Source organism: Oncorhynchus mykiss, chromosome 4 (genome assembly GCF_057628025.1).
Source record: "Oncorhynchus mykiss isolate SJ-2025 chromosome 4, ASM5762802v1, whole genome shotgun sequence".
Lineage (NCBI taxonomy): Eukaryota > Metazoa > Chordata > Actinopteri > Salmoniformes > Salmonidae > Oncorhynchus > Oncorhynchus mykiss.
The window spans coordinates 56509724-56529561 of NC_143025.1; the positions used below are offsets into that span (position 1 = coordinate 56509724).

General features: G+C 42.4%; 1 protein-coding gene and 1 long non-coding RNA gene across 2 annotated transcripts in view; one reads left to right on the forward strand and one right to left on the reverse strand.

Moving 5' to 3' along the window:
- Positions 1–19838, forward strand: part of LOC149984078 (uncharacterized) — a 466287-nt gene that overhangs the window by 389840 nt on the left and 56609 nt on the right. The gene's annotated exons all lie outside the window — the stretch shown is intronic.
- The window catches only part of LOC110521035 (glutamate receptor ionotropic, kainate 2), a 184682-nt gene that overhangs the window by 136508 nt on the left and 28336 nt on the right, over positions 1–19838 (reverse strand). The window contains exons 2-5 of the mRNA XM_090233397.1: positions 16614–16823; positions 13226–13483; positions 4033–4214; positions 1818–1871 (exon numbers count right to left, since the gene is read on the reverse strand). Coding sequence (XP_090089523.1) covers positions 1818–1871; positions 4033–4214; positions 13226–13483; positions 16614–16823 — 704 coding nt within the window. The remainder of the gene's footprint in view (positions 1–1817; positions 1872–4032; positions 4215–13225; positions 13484–16613; positions 16824–19838) is intronic.

The following is a 19838-nucleotide window of genomic DNA, read 5'->3' on the forward strand; positions in this document are numbered from 1 at the left end:
CGATACATGTTACATTTGGGTCCTGTCTAATTATTTCTTCAAACGGTTCAATTGCCAGTGTGAACAATAGGGGGGAGAAGGGACATCCTATCTTATGGCCCTTTCTACAGCAATTTTGTCAGATAATGTACAGTATTATTCATGTATATTTTTGCTTTAGGACAGTTATACAATATTTGTATTACATTTATTATTATTTCAGCTGGAAAGATGAACTCTTCCAAAGTTTTGAATAGAAAAAGCCATTCAAGATGATCTAAAGCCGTTTCTGCATCAACAGCCGTTATTGATGAATCTAGATCTTGTTTTTTTTGCGTATTGTATTCACCTGAAACATGTTCTTGTATTTGTTTGCGTCTATTTTTAACAAAGCCTGTTTCATTGACATGTATCACATCTGTTAAGGCTTTTGCCATTCTATGGCTTATACGCTTTGCTATTATTTTATTGTCACGTTTTATTTAGGGTATGAGTCTATGATCAGCAGGGGACTCTCCAGATGTTCTTGGTTTTTAAAATAACTGAAAAAACTGTTTGATACATGGAGCTATGAAGTACTGAATTGAGTGACGTGTGTTGTCATTTGCGTAAATCGGGGGGCTACTTTGTCACAAAATGTTAAATAGGATTCTATGGAAAAGCCACCTATTCCTGGTGTTTCTCTCCATGCGAATGTTTTAAGAGTCTCTAATATTAGCAGCGAGAGGCAGTACACATTAGGAAGTATTTTCAGGAGGCATTTCATTTTGTTTCAGAGGCAGTGGCCTTGATCAAGCTGACATTTTCAAGGTTACCAGGCAGGGCCTTGGTGCGTTGCCATCTATCATGTTGGTACGGAAAGGACATTGCAGTCATCAAACGAGCCACATGTCTGGCTTATGACCAGGTAGATGTCTATAGGTTGTATAAGTGTACTGTGTGTGTGTGCATGTGCGTGTACACATGCACGTGCGAGGGAGCATAATAGACAATGTTTGCAGCACTCCTGTAAGGGCAACACTTTGGATAGCAGTTGTATTGCAGCATTGGCAAGCACTACTGCCACTTTCTTGCCAAACTGGCCTATGTTCTTGGAACAGGCAGGAGCCCAGACTAACAAGTAACAGCATGCCTCTGAAACAGCCCTATAATCTCAGCTCTATTTACAGTTTGCCCATAACAGATTTAAATTCAGCCTCTCTCTACCCTTGTCCTAACCAAATCATTAACCATAATGATCCAAATAGGACAACAGGCCCAGTTGTTGTCTGGGCCATACTGAACCGAAACGATAATAGCCTCATACTGTCTGAGCTATTATCTGAGCTCTCAGTCTCTCGTTCTCTCTCTCCATCCAGGTAAGACACGCTTTTCATCCAGTGTGAACAGCAGGACTCTGGTGGATCAAAGGAACTTTGGAGAACTTCAATCTCCGCCATGAGTCAGAATAGACGAACATATCAAGTGGCTTTAGTTTTCCCTGATTAAAAGTTTTAGAGGTTTATGGACAACAAATTGGGGGTGGGTAGAGAAGCTGTTTAAAGAGTCAACAAAATACTATTGAAAAAAAAGAGTTTAGACTGATACTTTGACAGCTATTATCCTTTTCAACCCTTGGTCTTTAAAGGGTTTTGTCTAAATGTTTTTGACTTCAATAGCACATTGCAGGTGCACTGCCACCAGGACCAAGTAATTAGGTGTCAATATAAAGGAGATGATGTGACCTCTACGGTGTCCATATTAGGACAGCATCTGCAACGTCCATGGATGCTGTCCTAATATGGACACAGTAGTTATCAGTAAGAAAACTCATTTTAATAAGGTGTCGGTGAACATACCAACGTGGTGAAGATGTAGTGGTAGTACTCCGTCATCATTCCCATGGCTAGAGCCTGTGGGAAAACCAGAATACTGACTATGGTCAAAGTGCCTAAACAAATATACAGCATGTGTGAGTGCAGAGTAAATCATTTTTGTGGGGGACAACTTACCTTACACAATGTTGGTAGGAATGCTGTATATAATTAACAAACTGAACACTCAACACAATACAATGTAAATTACTCTGCCTGAAAATGTGTGTTTTGGTAACGGATATGAGCACTTCTCATTAACAATGTAGCAGAGATTAATCATAATGTCTCAAATATGCCTGTGAGCAGAGGCAGAGTTGCTAATTTAAACTGTAATTTGGCATAGAGCCTTCATTATGGAAACACAGTAATGGAACTAATATTCTAAAAGGAGATAAACGAGGAAAATTAGATATCCAAATGAGTCTGATTCAGATGAACAGGAAATGAATTATCAAACTGTAGGTACTGGACCTGTATGAGGTATTCAAGGAGGGATCATTCTGGAGCTAATTCATATACAGTGGGGCAAAAAAAAGTATTTATTGTGCAAGTTCTCCCACTTAAAAAGATGAGGCCAGTAATTTTCATCATAGGTACACTTCAACTATGACAGACAAAATGAGAGAAAAAAAATCCTGAAAAATCACATTGTAGGATTTTTAATTAATTTATTTGCAAATTCTGGTGGAAAATACATATTTGGTCAATAACAAAAGTTTCTCAATACTTTGTTATATACCCTTTGTTGGCAATGACAGAGGTCAAACGTTTTCTGTAAGTCTTCACAAGGTTTTCACACACTGTTGCTGGTATTTTGGCCCATTACTCCATGCAGATCTCCTCTAGAGCAGTGATGTTTTGGGGCTGTTGCTGGGCAACACGGACTTTCAACTCCCTCCAAAGATTTTCTATGGGGTTGAGATCTGGAGACTGGAGACCACTCCAGGACCTTGAAATGCTTCTCACGAAGCCACTCCTTGCCCGGGCGGTGTGTTTGGGATCATTGTCATGCTGAAAGACCCAGACACGTTTCATCTTCAATGCCCTTGCTGATGGAAGGAGGTTTTCACTCAAAATCTCACGATACATGGCCCCATTCAGTCTTTCCTTTACGCGGATCAGTCGTCCTGGTCCCTTTGCAGAAAAACAGTCCCAAAGCATGATGTTTCCACCCCTATGCTTCACAGTAGGTATGGTGTTCTTTGGATGCAACTTAGCATTCTTTGTCCTCCAAACACGACGAGTTGAGTTTTTACCAAAAAGTTATATTTTGGTTTCATCTGACCATATGACCTTCTCCCAATCTTCTTCTGGATCATCCAAATGCTCTCTAGCAAACTACAGATGGGCCTGGACATGTACTGGCTTAAGCAGGGGGACATGTCTGGCACTGCAGGATTTGAGTCCCTGGCGGCGTAGTGTGTTACTGATGGTAGGCTTTGTTACTTTGGTCCCAGCTCTCTGCAGGTCATTCACTAGGTCCCCCCGTGTGGTTCTGGGATTTTTGCTCACCGTTCTTGTGATCATTTTGACCCGACGGGGTGAGATCTTGCGTGGAGCCCCAGATCAATGGAGATTATCAGTGGTCTTGTATGTCTTCCATTTCCTAATAATTGCTCCCACAGTTGATTTCTTCAAACCAAGCTGCTTACCTATTGCAGATTCGGTCTTCCCAGCTTGGTGCAGGTCTACAATTTTGTTTCTGGTGTCCTTTGACAGCTCTTTGGTCTTGGCCATAGTGGAGTTTGGAGTCTGACTGTTTGAGGTTGTGGACAGGTGTCTTTTATACTGATAACAAGTTCAAACAGGTGCCATTAATACAGGTAACGAGTGGAGGACACAGGAGCCTCTTAAAAGAAGAATTTACAGGTCTGTGAGAGCCAGAAATCTTGCTTGTTTGTTATTGACCAAATACTTATTTTCCACCATAATTTGCAAATAAATAAATTAAAAAATCCTACAATGTGATTTTCTGGATTGTTTTTTCTAATTTTGTCTGTCATAGTTGAAGTGTACCTATGATGAAAATTACAGGCCTCTCATATTCTTAAGTTGGAGAACTTGCACAATTGGTGGCTGACTAAATAATTTTTTGCCCCCACTGTAAATACATCTCCAAGTCCAAGAAATCTGAGAAAGTCCAACCCGTCTCTGGATTTCAAAATGGTTCTGAGAAAGACCTAACACAGACACTGACCTGTTTTAGGATCCAGGCGGCCATTTCGTGGCCGCAGTCAAAGATCACGTGGAACTCCTTTGCTTTCTTCATCTCTTTCAGAAGTGGCTTGGCATCCTTGGTATCCGCCGGCAACTGTCGGATCTTCAAACGGATGTTGTATCGGGAGGGTGCCTTGATCAGCTCTTGCAACCGAATAAGACCTGGAGACAAGAAATTTACATCTTATTTGAAACATATTAATTTCAATGTCATACTTATAAGTGTCATTGGTAAGGCAAACAGTTCAGATACAAATATTTTAAATAAAACAGCCCAAATATATGGCTCCCTTCCATAGTTTATTTGATTATCCCACTCACACTTGGCAAACATACACATAGGGCAGTATTCTGAATCTTCTGATCGTGGGCAAATCATTCAATGGTGTCAATGGAAGACTTCAGAATAGCACCCATACAGTACTGAAGAACTGTCAACAGAGCTCTGTACCAACTCAACACATACTCTTCTCATACACCAAAAAGCACTTTATATCAGCAGAGTCCAGCTTCATCCAAGAAGCACCTTAAAATGCTAATTCGAACACTACTCTATTCTAGCGTGGAATGACTTAAATATACAGTGCTTTGCGAAAGTATTCAGCCCCTTTGAACTTTGCGACATTTTGACACATTTCAGGCTTCAAACATAAAGATATAAAACTGTATTTTTGGAGTATGTATCTATCAGTTTTGCACATCGAGAGACTGACATTTTTTCCCAATTCTCCTTGCAAAACAGCTCGAGCTCAGTGAGGTTGGATGGAGAGCATTTGTGAACAGCAGTTTTCAGTTCTTTCCACAGATTCTCGATTGGATTCAGGTCTGGACTTTGACTTGGCCATTCTAACACCTGGATATGTTTATTTTTGAACCATTCCATTGTAGATTTTGCTTTATGTTTTGGATCATTGTCTTGTTGGAAGACAAATCTCCGTCCCAGTCTCAGGTCTTTTGCAGACTCCATCAGGTTTTCTTCCAGAATGGTCCTGTATTTGGCTCCATCCATCTTCCCATCAATTTTAACCATCTTCCCTGTCCCTGCTGAAGAAAAGCAGGCCCAAACCATGATGCTGTCACCACCATGTTTGACAGTGGGGATGGTGTGTTCAGCTGTGTTGCTTTTACGCCAAACATAACGTTTTGCATTGTTGCCAAAAAGTTCAATTTTGGTTTCATCTGACCAGAGCACCTTCTTCCACATGTTTGGTGTGTCTCCCAGGTGGCTTGTGGCAAACTTTAAACAACACTTTTTATGGATATCTTTAAGAAAAGCCTTTCTTCTTGCCACTCTTCCATAAAGGCCAGATTTGTGCAATATACGACTGATTGTTGTCCTATGGACAGTCTCCCACCTCAGCTGTAGATCTCTGCAGTTCATCCAGAGTGATCATGGGCCTCTTGGCTGCATCTCTGATCAGTCTTCTCCTTGTATGAGCTGAAAGTTTAGAGGGAGGTCTTGGTAGATTTGCAGTGGTCTGATACTCCTTCCATTTCAATATTATCGCTTGCACAGTGCTCCTTGGGATGTTTAAAGCTTGGGAAATCTTTTTGTATCCAAATCCGGCTTTAAACTTCTTCACAACAGTATCTCGGACCTGCCTGGTGTGTTCCTTGTTCTTCATGATACTCTCTGCACTTTTAACGGACCTCTGAGACTATCACAGTGCAGGTGCATTTATACGGAGACTTGATAACACACAGGTGGATTGTATTTATCATCATTAGTCATTTAGGTCAACATTGGATCATTCAGAGATCCTCACTGAACTTCTGGAGAGAGTTTGCTGCACTGAAAGTAAAGGGGCTGAATAATTTTGCACCACCAATTTTTCAGTTTTTGATTTGTTAAAAAAGTTTGAAATATCCAATAAATGTCGTTCCACTTCATGATTGTGTCCCACTTGTTGTTGATTCTTCACAAAAAAATACAGTTGTATATCTTTATGTTTGAAGCCTGAAATGTGGCAAAAGGTCGCAAAGTTCAAGGGGGCCGAATACTTTCGCAAGCCACTGTATACAGAGTCAATGTTTTATTTTTTTATTTCACCTTTATTTAACCAGGTAGGCAAGTTGAGAACAAGTTCTAATTTACATTTGCGACCAGGTCAAGATAAAGCAAAGCAATTCGAAAGGTACAACAACACCCATGGAGTAAAAACATACAGTCAATAATACAGTAGAAAAATAAGTCTATATACAATGTGAGCAAATGGGGTGAGATAAGGGAGGTAAAGGCAAAAAAGGCCATGGGGTCGAAGTAAATACAATATAGCAAGTAAAATACAAATTGAAATAAACACTGGACTGGTAGATTTGCAGTAGAAATAGCAAAATAAATAAATAAATAAATACAGTAGGGGGAGAGGTAATTGTTTGGGCTAAATTATAGATGGGCTATGTACAGGTGCAGTAATCTGTGAATGCTCTGACAGCTGGTGCTTAAAGCTAGTGAGGGGGATAAGTGTTTCCAGTTTCAGAGATTTTTGCAGTTCGTTCCAGTCATTGGCAGCAGAGAACTGGAAGGAGAGGCAGCCAAAGTAAGAATTGGTTTTGGGGTGTGACCAGAGGGATATACCTGCTGGAGTGGGTGCTAAAGGTGGGTGCTGCTATGGTGACCAGCAAGGTGAGATAAGGGGGGACTTTACCTAGCTGGGTCTTGTAGATGACCTGGAGCCAGTGGGTTTGGCGATGAGTATGAAGCGAGGGCCAGCCAACGAGAGTACAGGTCGCAGTGGTGGGTAGTATATGGGGCTTTGGTGACAAAATGGACGGCACTGTGATAGACTGCATCCAATTTATTGAGTAAGGTATTGGAGGCTATTTTGTAAATGACGTCACCGAAGTCAAGGATCGGTAGGATGGTCAGTTTTACAAGGGTATGTTTTGCAGCATGAGTGAAGGAGGCTTTGTTGCGAAATAGGAAGCCAATTCTAGATTTAACTTTGGATTGGAGATGTTTGATGTGAGTCTGGAAGGAGAGTTTACAGTCTAACCAGACACCAAGGTATTTGTAGTTGTCCACATATTCTAAGTTTGAACCGTCCAGAGTAGTGATGTTGGACGGGCGGGCAGGTGCAGGCAGCGATCGGTTGAAGAGCATGCATTTAGTTTTACTTGTATTTAAGAGCAATTGGAGGCTACAGAAGGAGAGTTGTATGGCATTGAAGCTTGTCTGGAGGATTGTTAACACAGAGTCCAAAGAAGGGCCAGATGAATACAAAATGGTGTCGTCTGCGTAGAGGTCGATCAGAGACTCACCAGCAGCAAGAGCGACATCATTGATGTATACAGAGAAGAGAGTCGATCCAAGAATTGAACCCTGTGACAACCCCATAGAAACTGCCAGAGACCCGGACAACAGGCCCTCCGATTTGACACACTGAGCTCTATCAGAGGAATAGTTGGTGAACCAGGGGAGGCAATCATTAGGGAAACCAAGGCTATCGAGTCTGCCGATGAGGATGTGGTGATTGACAGAGTCTAAAGCCTTGGCCAGGTCAATGAATACGGCTGCACAGTTTTGTTTCCTATCGATGGCGTTTAAGATATCGTTTAGGACCTTGAGCGTGGCTGAGGTGCACCCATGATCAGCTCTGAAACCAGATTGCATTGCGGAGGTATGGTGGGATTCGAAATGGTCGGTAATCTGTTTGTTGACATGGCTTTCGAAGACCTTAGAAAGGCAGGGTACGATAGATATAGGTCTGTAACAATTTGGGTCAAGTGTTTCCCCCCATTTGAAGAGGGGGATGTCCGCAGCTGCTTTCCAATCTTTGGGAATCTCAGACACAAAAGACAAGTTGAACAGGCTAGTAATAGGGGTTGCAACAATTTCAGCAGATAATTTTAGAAAGAAAGGGTCCAGATTGTCTAGCCCGGCTGATTTGTAGGGGTCCAGATTTTGACGCCCTTTCAGAACATCAGCTGACTGGATTTGGGAGAAGGAGAAATGGGGAAGGCTTGGGGGAGTTGTTGTGGGGGGGTGCAGTGCTGTTGACCGGGATAGGGGCAACCAGGTGGAAAGCATGGCCAGCCATAGAAAAATGATTATTGAAATTCTCAATTATAGTGGATTTATCGGTGGTGACAGTCTTTCCTATCCTCAGTGCAGTGGGCAGCTGGGAGGAAGTGTTCTTATTCTCCATGGACTTTACAGTGTCCCAGAACTTTAAGTCTGTGTTGCAGGGAGCAAATTTCTGCTTGAAAAAGCTAGCCTTGGCTTTTCTAACTGACTGTGTATATTGGTTACTAGCTTCCCTGAAAAGTTGCATATCACGGGGGCTGTTCGATGCTAATGCAGAACGCCATAGGATGTTTTTGTGTTGGTTAAGGGCAGTCAGGTCTGGAGAGAACCAGGGGCTATATCTGTTCCTGGTTCTACATTTCTTGAAAGGGGCATGCTTATTTAAGATGGTGAGGAAGGCATTTAAAAAAAATAACCAGGCATCCTCTACTGACGGGATAAGATCAATGTCCTTCCAGGATACCCCGGCCAGGTCGATTAGAAAGGCCTGCTCGCTGAAGTGTTTCAAGGAGCGTTTGACAGTGATGAGTGGAGGTCGTTTGACCGCTGACCCATTACGGATGCAGTTAATGAGGCAGTGATCGCTGAGATCTTGGTAGAAAACAGCAGAGGTGTATTTAGAGGGCAAGTTGGTTAGGATGATATCTATGAGGGTGCCTTGATAATTTGTGTGCGATTGAGGGCATAAAGCTTAGATTGTAGGATGGCTGGGGTGTTAAGCATGTTCCAGTTTAGGTCGCCTAGCAGCACGAGCTCTGAAGATAGATGGGGGGCAATCAGTTCACATATGGTGTCCAGAGCACAGCTGGGGGCGGAGGGTGGTCTATAGCAGGTGGCAACAGTGAGAGACTTGTTTTTAGAGAGGTGAATTTTTAAAAGTATTATTTTAAATTGTTTGGGTATAGACCTGGATAGTAGGACAGAACTCTGCAGGCTCTCTCTGCAGTAAATTGCAACACTGCCCCCTTTGGAAGTTCTATCTTGTCTGAAAATGTTGTAGTTCGGAATGGAGATTTCAGAATTTTTGGTGGTCTTCCTAATCCAGGATTCACACACGGCTAGAACATCCGGGTTGGCAGAGTGTGCTAAAGCAGTGAATGAAACAAGCTTAGGGAGGCGGCTTCTAATGTTAACATGCATGAAACCACGGCTATTACGGTAACAAAAGTCATCAAAAGAGAGCGCCTCGGGAATAGGAGTGGAGCTAGGCACTGCAGGGTCTGGATTCACCTCTATCACCAGAGGAACAGAGGAGGAGTATGATAAGGGGACGACTAAAAGCTATGAGAATTGGACGTTTAGAACGTCCGGAACAGAGAGAAAAACAATGTTTCTGGGGGCGATAAACTAGCTTCAAGGTGTAATGTACAGACAAAGTTATCGCATGTGTGGGTGTTGGAACTGAAAGGTTGGATAAGGTATAATGAGCAGGGCTAGAGGCTCTACAGTGAAATAAGCCAATAAACACTAACCAGACCAGCAATGGACAAGGCATATTGACATTAAGGAGAGGCATGCTTAGTCGAGTGATCATAAGGGTCCAGTTAGTAGTGAGGTTGGTTGGGGTAGCGGCGATTCAGACAGCTAGCCGAGCCATCGGTAGCAAGCTAGCATAGGACAGTGTTCTGTTTTTAGCCACTTTGTGCGTTTCCATTAGTAGATTAGTGGGTTTCCGTGTGGTAGAGGGGATCAAGCCAATTGGTAAAATGGATATAGTTATAGTGACCCAAGAAAAATAAAAAATGTCAGAAAATGTTCAGATAGAAGCCGATAAGACAGCTAACGATTAGCGGGCCACAGATGGCCGTTCAGGTAACGTCACGACGAAGGAGCCAGTTGGGTAACTCCCACGTGCAGATAACGTCGGTAGTACAGTCGTAAAGGCCCGGTGGAGCTCCGCATCGGCAGTAAAACAGGTCCGGATAGATGATTGTAGCCCAGAAGTGGTTGATGGAACTCTTCAGATGGCTAGCTCCGGAATAATTGAAGTTTGCTCCGGGACCGACGTCAACCAATGGTCACACGGATAGCAACTAGCTAGCTGCGAGATCCAGGTGTAAATGTTCCGAGCTTTTGGTTGAAATCCGGGGATGTGGAGAGAAAAATAGGTCCGGTATATTCTGGTCTGAGTTGCGTTGTACAAAACTGGCGATAGCTTTTCGAGCTAAAGGATAGCTGATGACCAATACTACCGTTAGCCAGTAAACTTGTTAGTTTCTTGTTATCTCCTTGATATGTCCAGGTTAGCTCCTTGTTAGCTCCTTGTTAGCTTCTAGTTAGCTTCAATTGTGGATTTCAAAAGCACCTTAAAAATGCTAATTCAAACACTACTCCTCTATTCTAGCATGGAATGACTTAAATATATACAGAGTCACTATATCAGCAGAGTCCAGCTTCATCGTAGAAACACCTTAAAAATGTTAATTCAAACACTAATCTATTCTAGCGTGGAATGACTAAAATATATAGTCACTATATCAGCAGAGTCCAGCTTCATTGATGAGGCACATTAAAAATGCTAATTCAAACACTACTCTATTCTAGCGTTTTATGACTTAAATATATACAGAGTCAATATATCAGCAGAGTCCAGCTTCATCCAAGAAGCACCTTAAAATGCTAATTCAAACACTACTCTATTCTAGCGTGGAATGACTTAAATATGTTAGTGTTGGAAAGCGGCAGTCAATCCATTCTCACTTTCTCTCTCCCAAGGTTCTGTTCGGATTTGAGTTTCTGTTTGCCTTACTACTCCCCACTAGATAGGCCCCATGTAACCTTACCACCGCCTCATACTGAGCAACAGTCTGCACCTTTCATTCTCCCACCCGCACTCAGCTAGAAACCTCTCAGAGAGACACTGATGGGATTACAATGAGTTTCTCCTCTCCACCGAGGACTTCTGAGCCTTGGAATGAAATAGGGCTGGATTGATGGTAGAAATTATTACTTGTCATGGGTCTAAAAATTGATGGGATTGGGAGGGAGTCTGGGAGAGAGAAGAAAGGGGTTTTGAAGATGCACTTTTGGACTGCTCAGACCATTTTTGTTGGGATGAAGTGCTGTGTGGGCAATTTAAAGGTCTTACTGTGAGTGGGGGCTGATTCTCCCTCTGGAGTTTCAATAGGGATTGCTGTGAAATAAGAATTAGGAATGTGTTCTTTCATGTTAGAAGTAAATACTACAGTTTTTTTTGTGAGTAAGGTAGGTATTTCCAAACTCCCTACTCCAGGGTCTCTCTCCCTTCTCTGTTTTGCTCCATACAGACACTTGGGAGGCGTTAAGCGGAAAATGGTTCCGGGGGGAGCTCAGCATTTGGGGGACCACTGCCAGGGCCGATGTTTGTGGGGCTCTGAATAATGCGTTCTGACATTCCCTCCCCGATCCTCAGAGGGCTGTGTGTAAATATTTAATTTTATCCCCTCTGATAGATCTTTTCGCCAGACGTCAGATAGGGATAAACGTCCTGGAGCATGAAGCTGTGTGATTACAGACGATGTGTGTGCATGCATGTGTGTGTGTGTGTGGTTTACATCACCCAGTCACTGATAAGTGGTGTGTTAACCTAATAAACGCTCCCCCGAGGAGGAAACTATCATCAGGTTTACCTGGTTTCGAGTAACCTTACCTTTAAATACTGTCTAACACCTTCCCTAGAGACCTTTTTAGGGGAATCAATGCAAGCTAGTGGACAGTGTTATGGAGATGAGGTTGAGGATAAATGGATATATCCCAAATTGCACCTTATTCCCTTTAGAGTTGACTACTTTTGACCAGAGCCCTATGGGCCTTAGTCTGAAAGCAGTCCACTACATTGAGAATATTGTGCCATTAAGGACAAGTGGAACAATTGCAAATCAGATGACTCATTGCAGTGGATGGTGAGTTGGACCATTCACCATGACCTTAGCCAAAGGTTAATACACTGTCACCATGCTACAGTGCCGGCTCTCTGCAAAGTGAAATGGATGTGACAAAAACATGGTCACCCTATCACGAACCATACATTTCTAGGAACACCAAAGAATGAATCCTGATGGTTAATCTATCCTCTTGGTCATACTAGATCTACCAGTTGATGGTGAAAGGTAAGACTGAATCCCTAATCAACCTCTAGCCCCTATGCACTTGAGTAGATAGAACCAGATTGGATAGGTGTAGTAGCTTCATATTGCCCTCTGAAAGGACAGTATGAGCTAGGGGTCGATGTGTGATTCAGGGTAAGACACCAACGTTTTAAAAAGAGTTGTAAAGTGTGCCAAAAATACCAAACTTCAACTGAAGAAACCACCGCAATGGGACGTATTCGGCAATAGACTCACCATGCAACCCATGTATTCGTAACAAAGTATGTTCAACAAGTAATTCCGTTCGATGAAGTGGACAACCTTGTCCTTTCAAGGGATCGCAAAATAAGAGACAGACATTGCGATATGTTATCTTCTTTCTCAAGTCGATGAGCACGCGCACTTTGGATGCAGTAGGCCTTGTTAAAATATAACAGTACTCAACGGTGTAAAATATTATTGTGCTTGTAAAAATGCAAATCATGAGCCACTTCGCAAAGTCACAGCAGGCAATCTGGCAGACGGATACAGGAGTGGACGAGGACCCTCAAAGGACGAGTCGGTCTTTTATTCATGGATGCTGTCAGCTTTCACATTCATTCTGCATGGCATTAATCTGAGGAGACTCGAGGAGAGGGTGCTTCTGGGCAATGTGTTTTTTCAGGGCTGCTCACTCATGTAGAGGGCTCCAGTTTTGACATGGAGTACACCTGGAGGACTTTGAGGGGGCTAAAGATTTCATGGCCAGACACTCAATGCTAAACTCTCAGGGGAAAGTATCGAACAGTTCTACTCTTCTGTACCTAAACTCATTTTTGGGAGGAGCACATTTAAGCCGCAGAACCCCTGGATTTATGCAGGGTATAAGTGCCTTGCTCAAGTGCATGACAATTAATCTCCTGCTTTTATTGCCCAGCCCAAGACTCAAACTGGCAACATTCAAGCTACTAACCTTTCGGCCACCTACCACCCCGATAAAATAGTTTGTGTTTGAGTAGCAGTTTGAACTAATACTCAAATATTTTTTTGTCTTTCACCTTTTGATCATCATCATCATCAATCATCCAAGATATCTGTACCTGTGCTGTCGTCATAGACCACAGTGACCGTCCTCCATTTGAAGAAGTGGACCAGTTCCAGGATGGCCCGGCTGAGGGACTGGAAGTCCGGGTAGAGGCTGACGTAGTACGAGTCCCTGTTGTCCGACACCTGGTGCTTCCACTTGGTCTGGATGTGGGGCACCCCCAGGGCATTACAAATGGACTGGACTGCGTTAGCCGATGAGCTGTGGGAGGGGCCAAAGATGGCTGCCACCCCCAAGGACAGCTGGTCACAGGCTGGGGGGGGGGGGGGGGGGGGGGGTAGGAGGCAGAGAGAGGTGTTTGTTAGATTTATGTTTAGGTGGAAGCCTTCGGCTCCTCTCAGCTCTACTGTCGACGCAATGCACCATGGGAATAAGAAAGAAAGACCCTAGTCTATCCCTCATTAGATCAAGATGGATGGCATTGAATCAAGAGGAGTATCGGTCCCACTTTGCATCAAACCACATGGATACTAGTAGGCAGTATCCATGTTCAACTAGTTCAACTAGTAATTTAACTATATTTTGCAGTAGCTTGGTTCAATTCTTAAGGGTAGTTTTAGTGTAGCTTAACTTGTTCCAGTGCAAGGTAGTCGGTAACTTTGTAAACTATATTTTCAGAGCAGCTTCCCCATTACTGCTGGTAGGAGTGTAACAGATTTCTAGTAAGGATCGGACCAAAGCGCAGCGTGGTAAGTGTTCATGATGATTTTAATTAAAGAAACCACTGAATCAAACCAATAACGTGAATTCACAAAACCGAAACAGTACCGTGTGGCCCAAACACCCACAAACCAAAAGTGAAACCCAGGCTACCTAAGTATGATTCTCAATCAGAGACAACTAACGACACATGCCTCTGATTGAGAACCATACCAGGCCGAACACAAAAACCAACATAGAAAAACAAACATAGACTGCCCACCCCAACTCGCGCCCTGACCATACTAAAACAAAGAATAAAATAACAGAACTATGGTCAGAACGTGACAAGGAGTAAGTACATAGCATCTTGATTTACCTAACTAGACTATAAAGCTTACTATAATATAAAAGTTCTCAGCCTGGACTTGACACTTTTTTTGTTGCCATTTGTCACTTATTTATTACAACATTTCTAATCAAGTACTATAACCATATTTCTTGTATATAACTTCATTGAGCACATCAGATGCAATCAGTTTGTAGGTAGCATCAGCAAAATATTTCTCAACAGCTAAACAGAGTCATTCTCAATAAATGTCTATTCCCACATTTCACACCTGCAAAAAAACAGTCACCCTTATTTTTTGTCACAATCTCCCACAAACAAATAAACAAACATAAATAACTACTCCCAGAGATACTCAGAATGAACAATTCTAATAACAGATTTAGCTGTCCTACTATCACAACCTGTATCATTTAGACCACCCTCATGCAATTATTCATGACCTTTTTTCATGGTAGATGAATAATCATTCATTAATAAACAAGGGAGCCTTACTCAATCTATCATAATTCATGTTAAGTCTTCCAATCACAACTTTGATCCCTACCGCCATATGCTCCCACCACACCAGACTAAACTGTAACAGATCTATAACAGATCCGCGGTTCCGTTACAGCACCATCCCAGCCATGGTTTGCATGCTGAACAGTTGACAATCAACATAATTTTTGCCTATATCTGTTGTTTATTGTATTTTAATACAATCAATTGTACTCACAATTCAGCATTTGTCTGCCATTTGTCCTACAATGTTCTGTTGAAAAAACTGAAAAAGAAACTCTCTCTCTCCCCTCCACACATTCAACCCCCTCTCTCTCTCTCTCTCCCCCTCCACACACACATTCAAACTCTCTCTCTCTCTCTCTCTCTCTCTCTCTCTCTCTCTTTCTCTTTCTCTCTCTTTCTCTCTCTCTCTCTCTCTCTCTAATTCAATTTGCTTTATTGGCATGACGTAACAATGTCCATATTGCCAAAGCTTATTTTGGATATTTACAATATAAAAAATAAATAAAAATGAGAATCAAAATTGTCAACGGGACAACAGTAACAACAATAACCAAGTGTCAAAATAACCATACATACATAACCATACATTCAACAATAACAATAAGCATACAGTAGAGTACATGTGCAGGTTGATTGGTCTGTCAGACACTGTCCCTCAACTTATGGCAGGCAGCAATGTAGTGCCCACAGCTCTCTGCGTCCTCCCCCAACAGGACGGGTAGCCTATCCTCATCAGAGAGGTCTTAGCCACGGTGTACTGTCGATTTAGGGCCAGATAGCACTGCATTTTGCTTTGTGCTTGTATTTGTGTTTCCCAATAAGCAATATAGTTTTGTTTTGACTGTGTTGTAATTTGGTTTATCCTGATTGATTGGATGTTCTGGTCCTGAGGCTTCAGTGCATTAGTAGAACAGGTTTGTGAACTCAGCCCCAGGACCAGCTGGATGAGGGGACTCTTTTCTTTGTTCAGCTCTTGGCATTGCAGGGCTTGGTAATGATATGAGAGGGGGTCACTGTATTTGAGATGTTTCCAAAACTTAATTGCTCTTTTTTGAGTTTTTATTATTAGTGGATATTGGCCTAATTCTGCCCTACATGCATTGTTTGTAGTTTTCCTCTGGACATGTAGGAGAATCTTACAGAACTCTGCATGCACGGTTTCAATTGGGTGTTTGTCCCATATGATGAAATCTTGTTTTGCAAGTGGACCCCACACCTCGCTGCCATAAAGTGCAATTGGTTCAATTAAATATTCAATTAGTTTTAGCCAAATTTTAATAGGTAGAATGCCCTGCGTGCTTTCTCTCTCAGCTCCTTCACTGCCTCATTAAGATGTCCAGTTGAGCTTATTTTTAAACCTAAGTAATTGTAGTGTGTACAGTACTCTATATATTTTGTACCAATGGAGAACTTAGGAGATTAAGACAGTTAGAGACACTATGGCCTGTACAAAAGCTGTCCCCTCGTGTGCTCATTAGATCTCTGTTCCTGTGCGGGCATTTGTGTCCCCCCCCCCACACACACACACATTCAATCCCCCCCCCCCCCCCTCTATCTATCTTTCTCTCCTTCTCTCTCTCTCTCTCTCTCTCAGTCCTGGATTCTGTGTGCACTTTAGTTATGGAATTGTCCCAAAAATTCAAACCCCGCGCATCTGACACTCCAGGCAGGCTCAAACAACCGCTCAGAATTTATTTTAAGCCAAGGGTGTATTCACTAGCAACCAAACAGAAGCAAACGGCTATAACAGGGGAGGGACTAACTTGAACATGTCCAATAAGAAAGGCTTGTTTTCTTTGATAATAGTTTCCCGATGCAAAACATTTTGCTACGGTGTGCACTAATGAACACACCCCAGGTCTGCTTCCTTTCCTCCTCAGCCAATCACCTTTTCTGGAGGCCTCAAAGCTGTCAAAGATGTTTATTCTCTGGATGTCATATGTGAGTGTGGTGTTGGGCAGCAGGGTGCGGTTCCTGTTGATTGTGTTCAAGGCAAATTTAAAGGCGAGTTCTTCTGCTCCCGACGGGCCGCTTTCGATGGATTCAAATATTCCTCCTGAAGGATAAAAGAACAGGCGAAAGAACAACAAGGTTAAATCTCAATTCCCTCCTCCCATAATTACAATGGATTCTCCTCCAACACAACATAGGTGACATTGAAGTGTGGGCAGATGATGGATATTGCGGAGGCTATTATAACTGTGCATATTCTTTCCCAGGACATTGTAACGATTCTTTTCTCAGCTCCCTTCATGTCCTTTCCTATTAAACAACGGTGTCATAATCGACATGCGTTAATTGATATGAGCAGTGGAGAGAGAGCTAGCTTTATTATGGTGTTTTGGACTGTCAACTGAGAAGAGCTGCATTTGCATTCACTTACTGGTCTGTGTAATTAACAACGATCAGAGGGGACGGGAGGTGAGTTAAGGGGTCATGACTCCCTCTCTCCCTTCTAGTTCAGACACCTTATCAGGGAGGTTCAGTTTGTAGACCGTGGACGTTAACGGTTAGCACTACCACAAAGCCCAAGGATCCTTCCACCCACACCGTCCAAACCTCTCAGTGAAGTGCAGTTACCATGGCGATTGGAGGTCTCTCCCTCTCTCTCTCAGTAGTGAACTAAGCCCCTTTGAACTTTTTAATTATTTACCATCTCCATGATTGGAAAATGTTGTCCAGATGCTTCGCTTTCATGCTGTTCAGAATCATGAACCGAATTGACAGCAACTAATGTATAGTATTGAAAGGACTCTAAAATCAATTACAGGTAAGGTTATTATGTAGTAGTAGTTTAACATCCAAATACCTCAATAAATAATCCACAAACCTCCTAATAATCCCAATAACATACATGTATTAGATGACAGTACCATCAACAAAAAACTTTTATGTAAACTCCCCTCAAAATTCAAAGTCCACCATTCAACAAAGAAATAGCATACCACTGAGAATGGACTTTGACTACATCTGACTAGATCTGTTCTGCACCCCCCAAAAGCTTTACTCGAGACTTCAAATTGAATGACTAAATGGGGAGGATGAATGAAACTCAAATAAACATTTTCAGATGCATCAAATCAAATCAAATCAAATCAAATCAAATCATTCCAGGAGTTCAGGAGTCCAAAGTTTCTTCCCCATAGCTTTGTTTCCTCGGCGAGCTGAGAGTTTGACGTGATCCAAGCTGAAAGAGTTTCACTGAGCATTAAAGCTGGTTTATTGATTCAATTATAGCAGAGGAGAGAGAGAGAGAGGGAGTGAGAGGAAGAATGAGAGAGGGAGTGAGGGAGAGAGCAAATGAAAGAGGACCAAAGCCCGCTGTCCCAGACCCTCTGCAAAGGGAGAAAGGAGAGAGAGAGACGGAGAGAAAGTGTGACAGACCAAAGGAAGAGAGCATAGGAAGATGGGAAGGGAAGGAGTGAGGAGGACATATAGAGGAAGAGAGGGAACAACGAGAAGACCTCCTAGCAGTGTCAGGAGCAAAAGCAATGATGGAGAGAAGAAAAAACGGGCTCTACCAGCTAAAGGCTTCATCGATAATTGTCATCACCATGCACAATTCTTCTGTGGATTGAACATCACAATAGTCATGCCTCATTTACAAATGCTTAAAACCTCTTGCGACGAGCTATCCCGGATCTGGGAGCGTAATCATAGCCTCAAACTAATTAGCATAACACAGCGGACGTAAATACCCCTAGAAACTTTTCCTATTCATGAAAATCGTCTAGCGTTACAGCCAACGCTAGACAAGCATTTGTGTAAGTTTATCATGGCATAATGCTATGCTAGGCTCTGCTGGCAGCAGGCAAAATTTTCACGAAAATAAGAAAAGCAACCAAATTAAATCATTTACCTTTGAAGAACTTCGGATGCTTTCACTCAGGAGACTCCCAGTTAGATAGCAAATGTTCCTTTTTTCCAAAAATATTATTTTTGTAGGCGAAATAGCTCCCGTTTGTTCATCATGCTTGGCTGAGAAATCGACCGGAAAATGCTACCCATACAACGCCGAACTTTTTTCCAAATTAACTCCATAATATCGACAGAAACACGGCAAACGTTGTTTAGGATCCATCCTCAAGGTGTTTTTAACATATATATTCGATAATATATCCGTCGAGGCAATTGGTTTCTCATAAGAAGCGATGGAAAAATGGCTACCTCAGTATTTTACGCAAGATTTTCTGCGGGAGACACCATGTGACCACTTGCTATATATGGTCCCTTACGGCTATTCTTCAATGGAAATGCGTAAAAAGACGTCACAATGCTGTAGACACCTTGGGGAATACGTGGAAAACGTAAACTCATTCGTAGCTCATTCACAGCCATATAAGAGGTCATTGGCATGAGGCGGTTTAAAAAAATGCGTCACTTCCTGGTTGGATTTTTATCTGGGTTTTGCCTGTAACATCAGTTCTGTGGCACTCACAGACAATATCTTTGCAGTTTTGGAAACGTCAGAGTGGTTTCTTTCCAAAGCTGTCAATTATATGCATAGTCGAGCATCTTTTCGTGACAAAATATCTTGTTTAAAACGGGAACGTTTTTCATCCCAAAATCTTTATAGCGCCCCCAAATGCATAACTGGTTTTAACCGACACATCAGACTGCAAGCTATTGCATCACTGAGAGAGGTGATCTCAGAAAGCTACAGTAACTAACGAGAACAGAGTCCTGCATGGAGTTACAACACCAAGCTATGCCCCTTCAAATTGAGTTGACCTGCTCAATGAGTCCCAAAATGAGTGCTTCCTGCACTGTACTATAGTTCATGCCAGGGAAAAAGCTATGCAGAGAGGGGAAAAGCAATTGATACAGTCTCTTTAACAGAGACTTGGAGAGGGCGTTATAATTACGGTTGCAAAGGGTCGGAAACTTTCGGGTAAATTTCCGTAATTGTTCCGAAAAATTTCCATGGGAAGTTAAGCCCTGGAATTTGGGGAATTTTGCTTAAATACCTCAAAACAATTAGCATATAACGGTAAACCTTTTAAAAATATTTTGGTTAAACTATCCCCAATTCTATGGAATTGCAACCCTCTGCATGCACAGTGCATTCTTCCCTCACATGTGCAGATGATTCTCAAGATCTGCTACACTAATG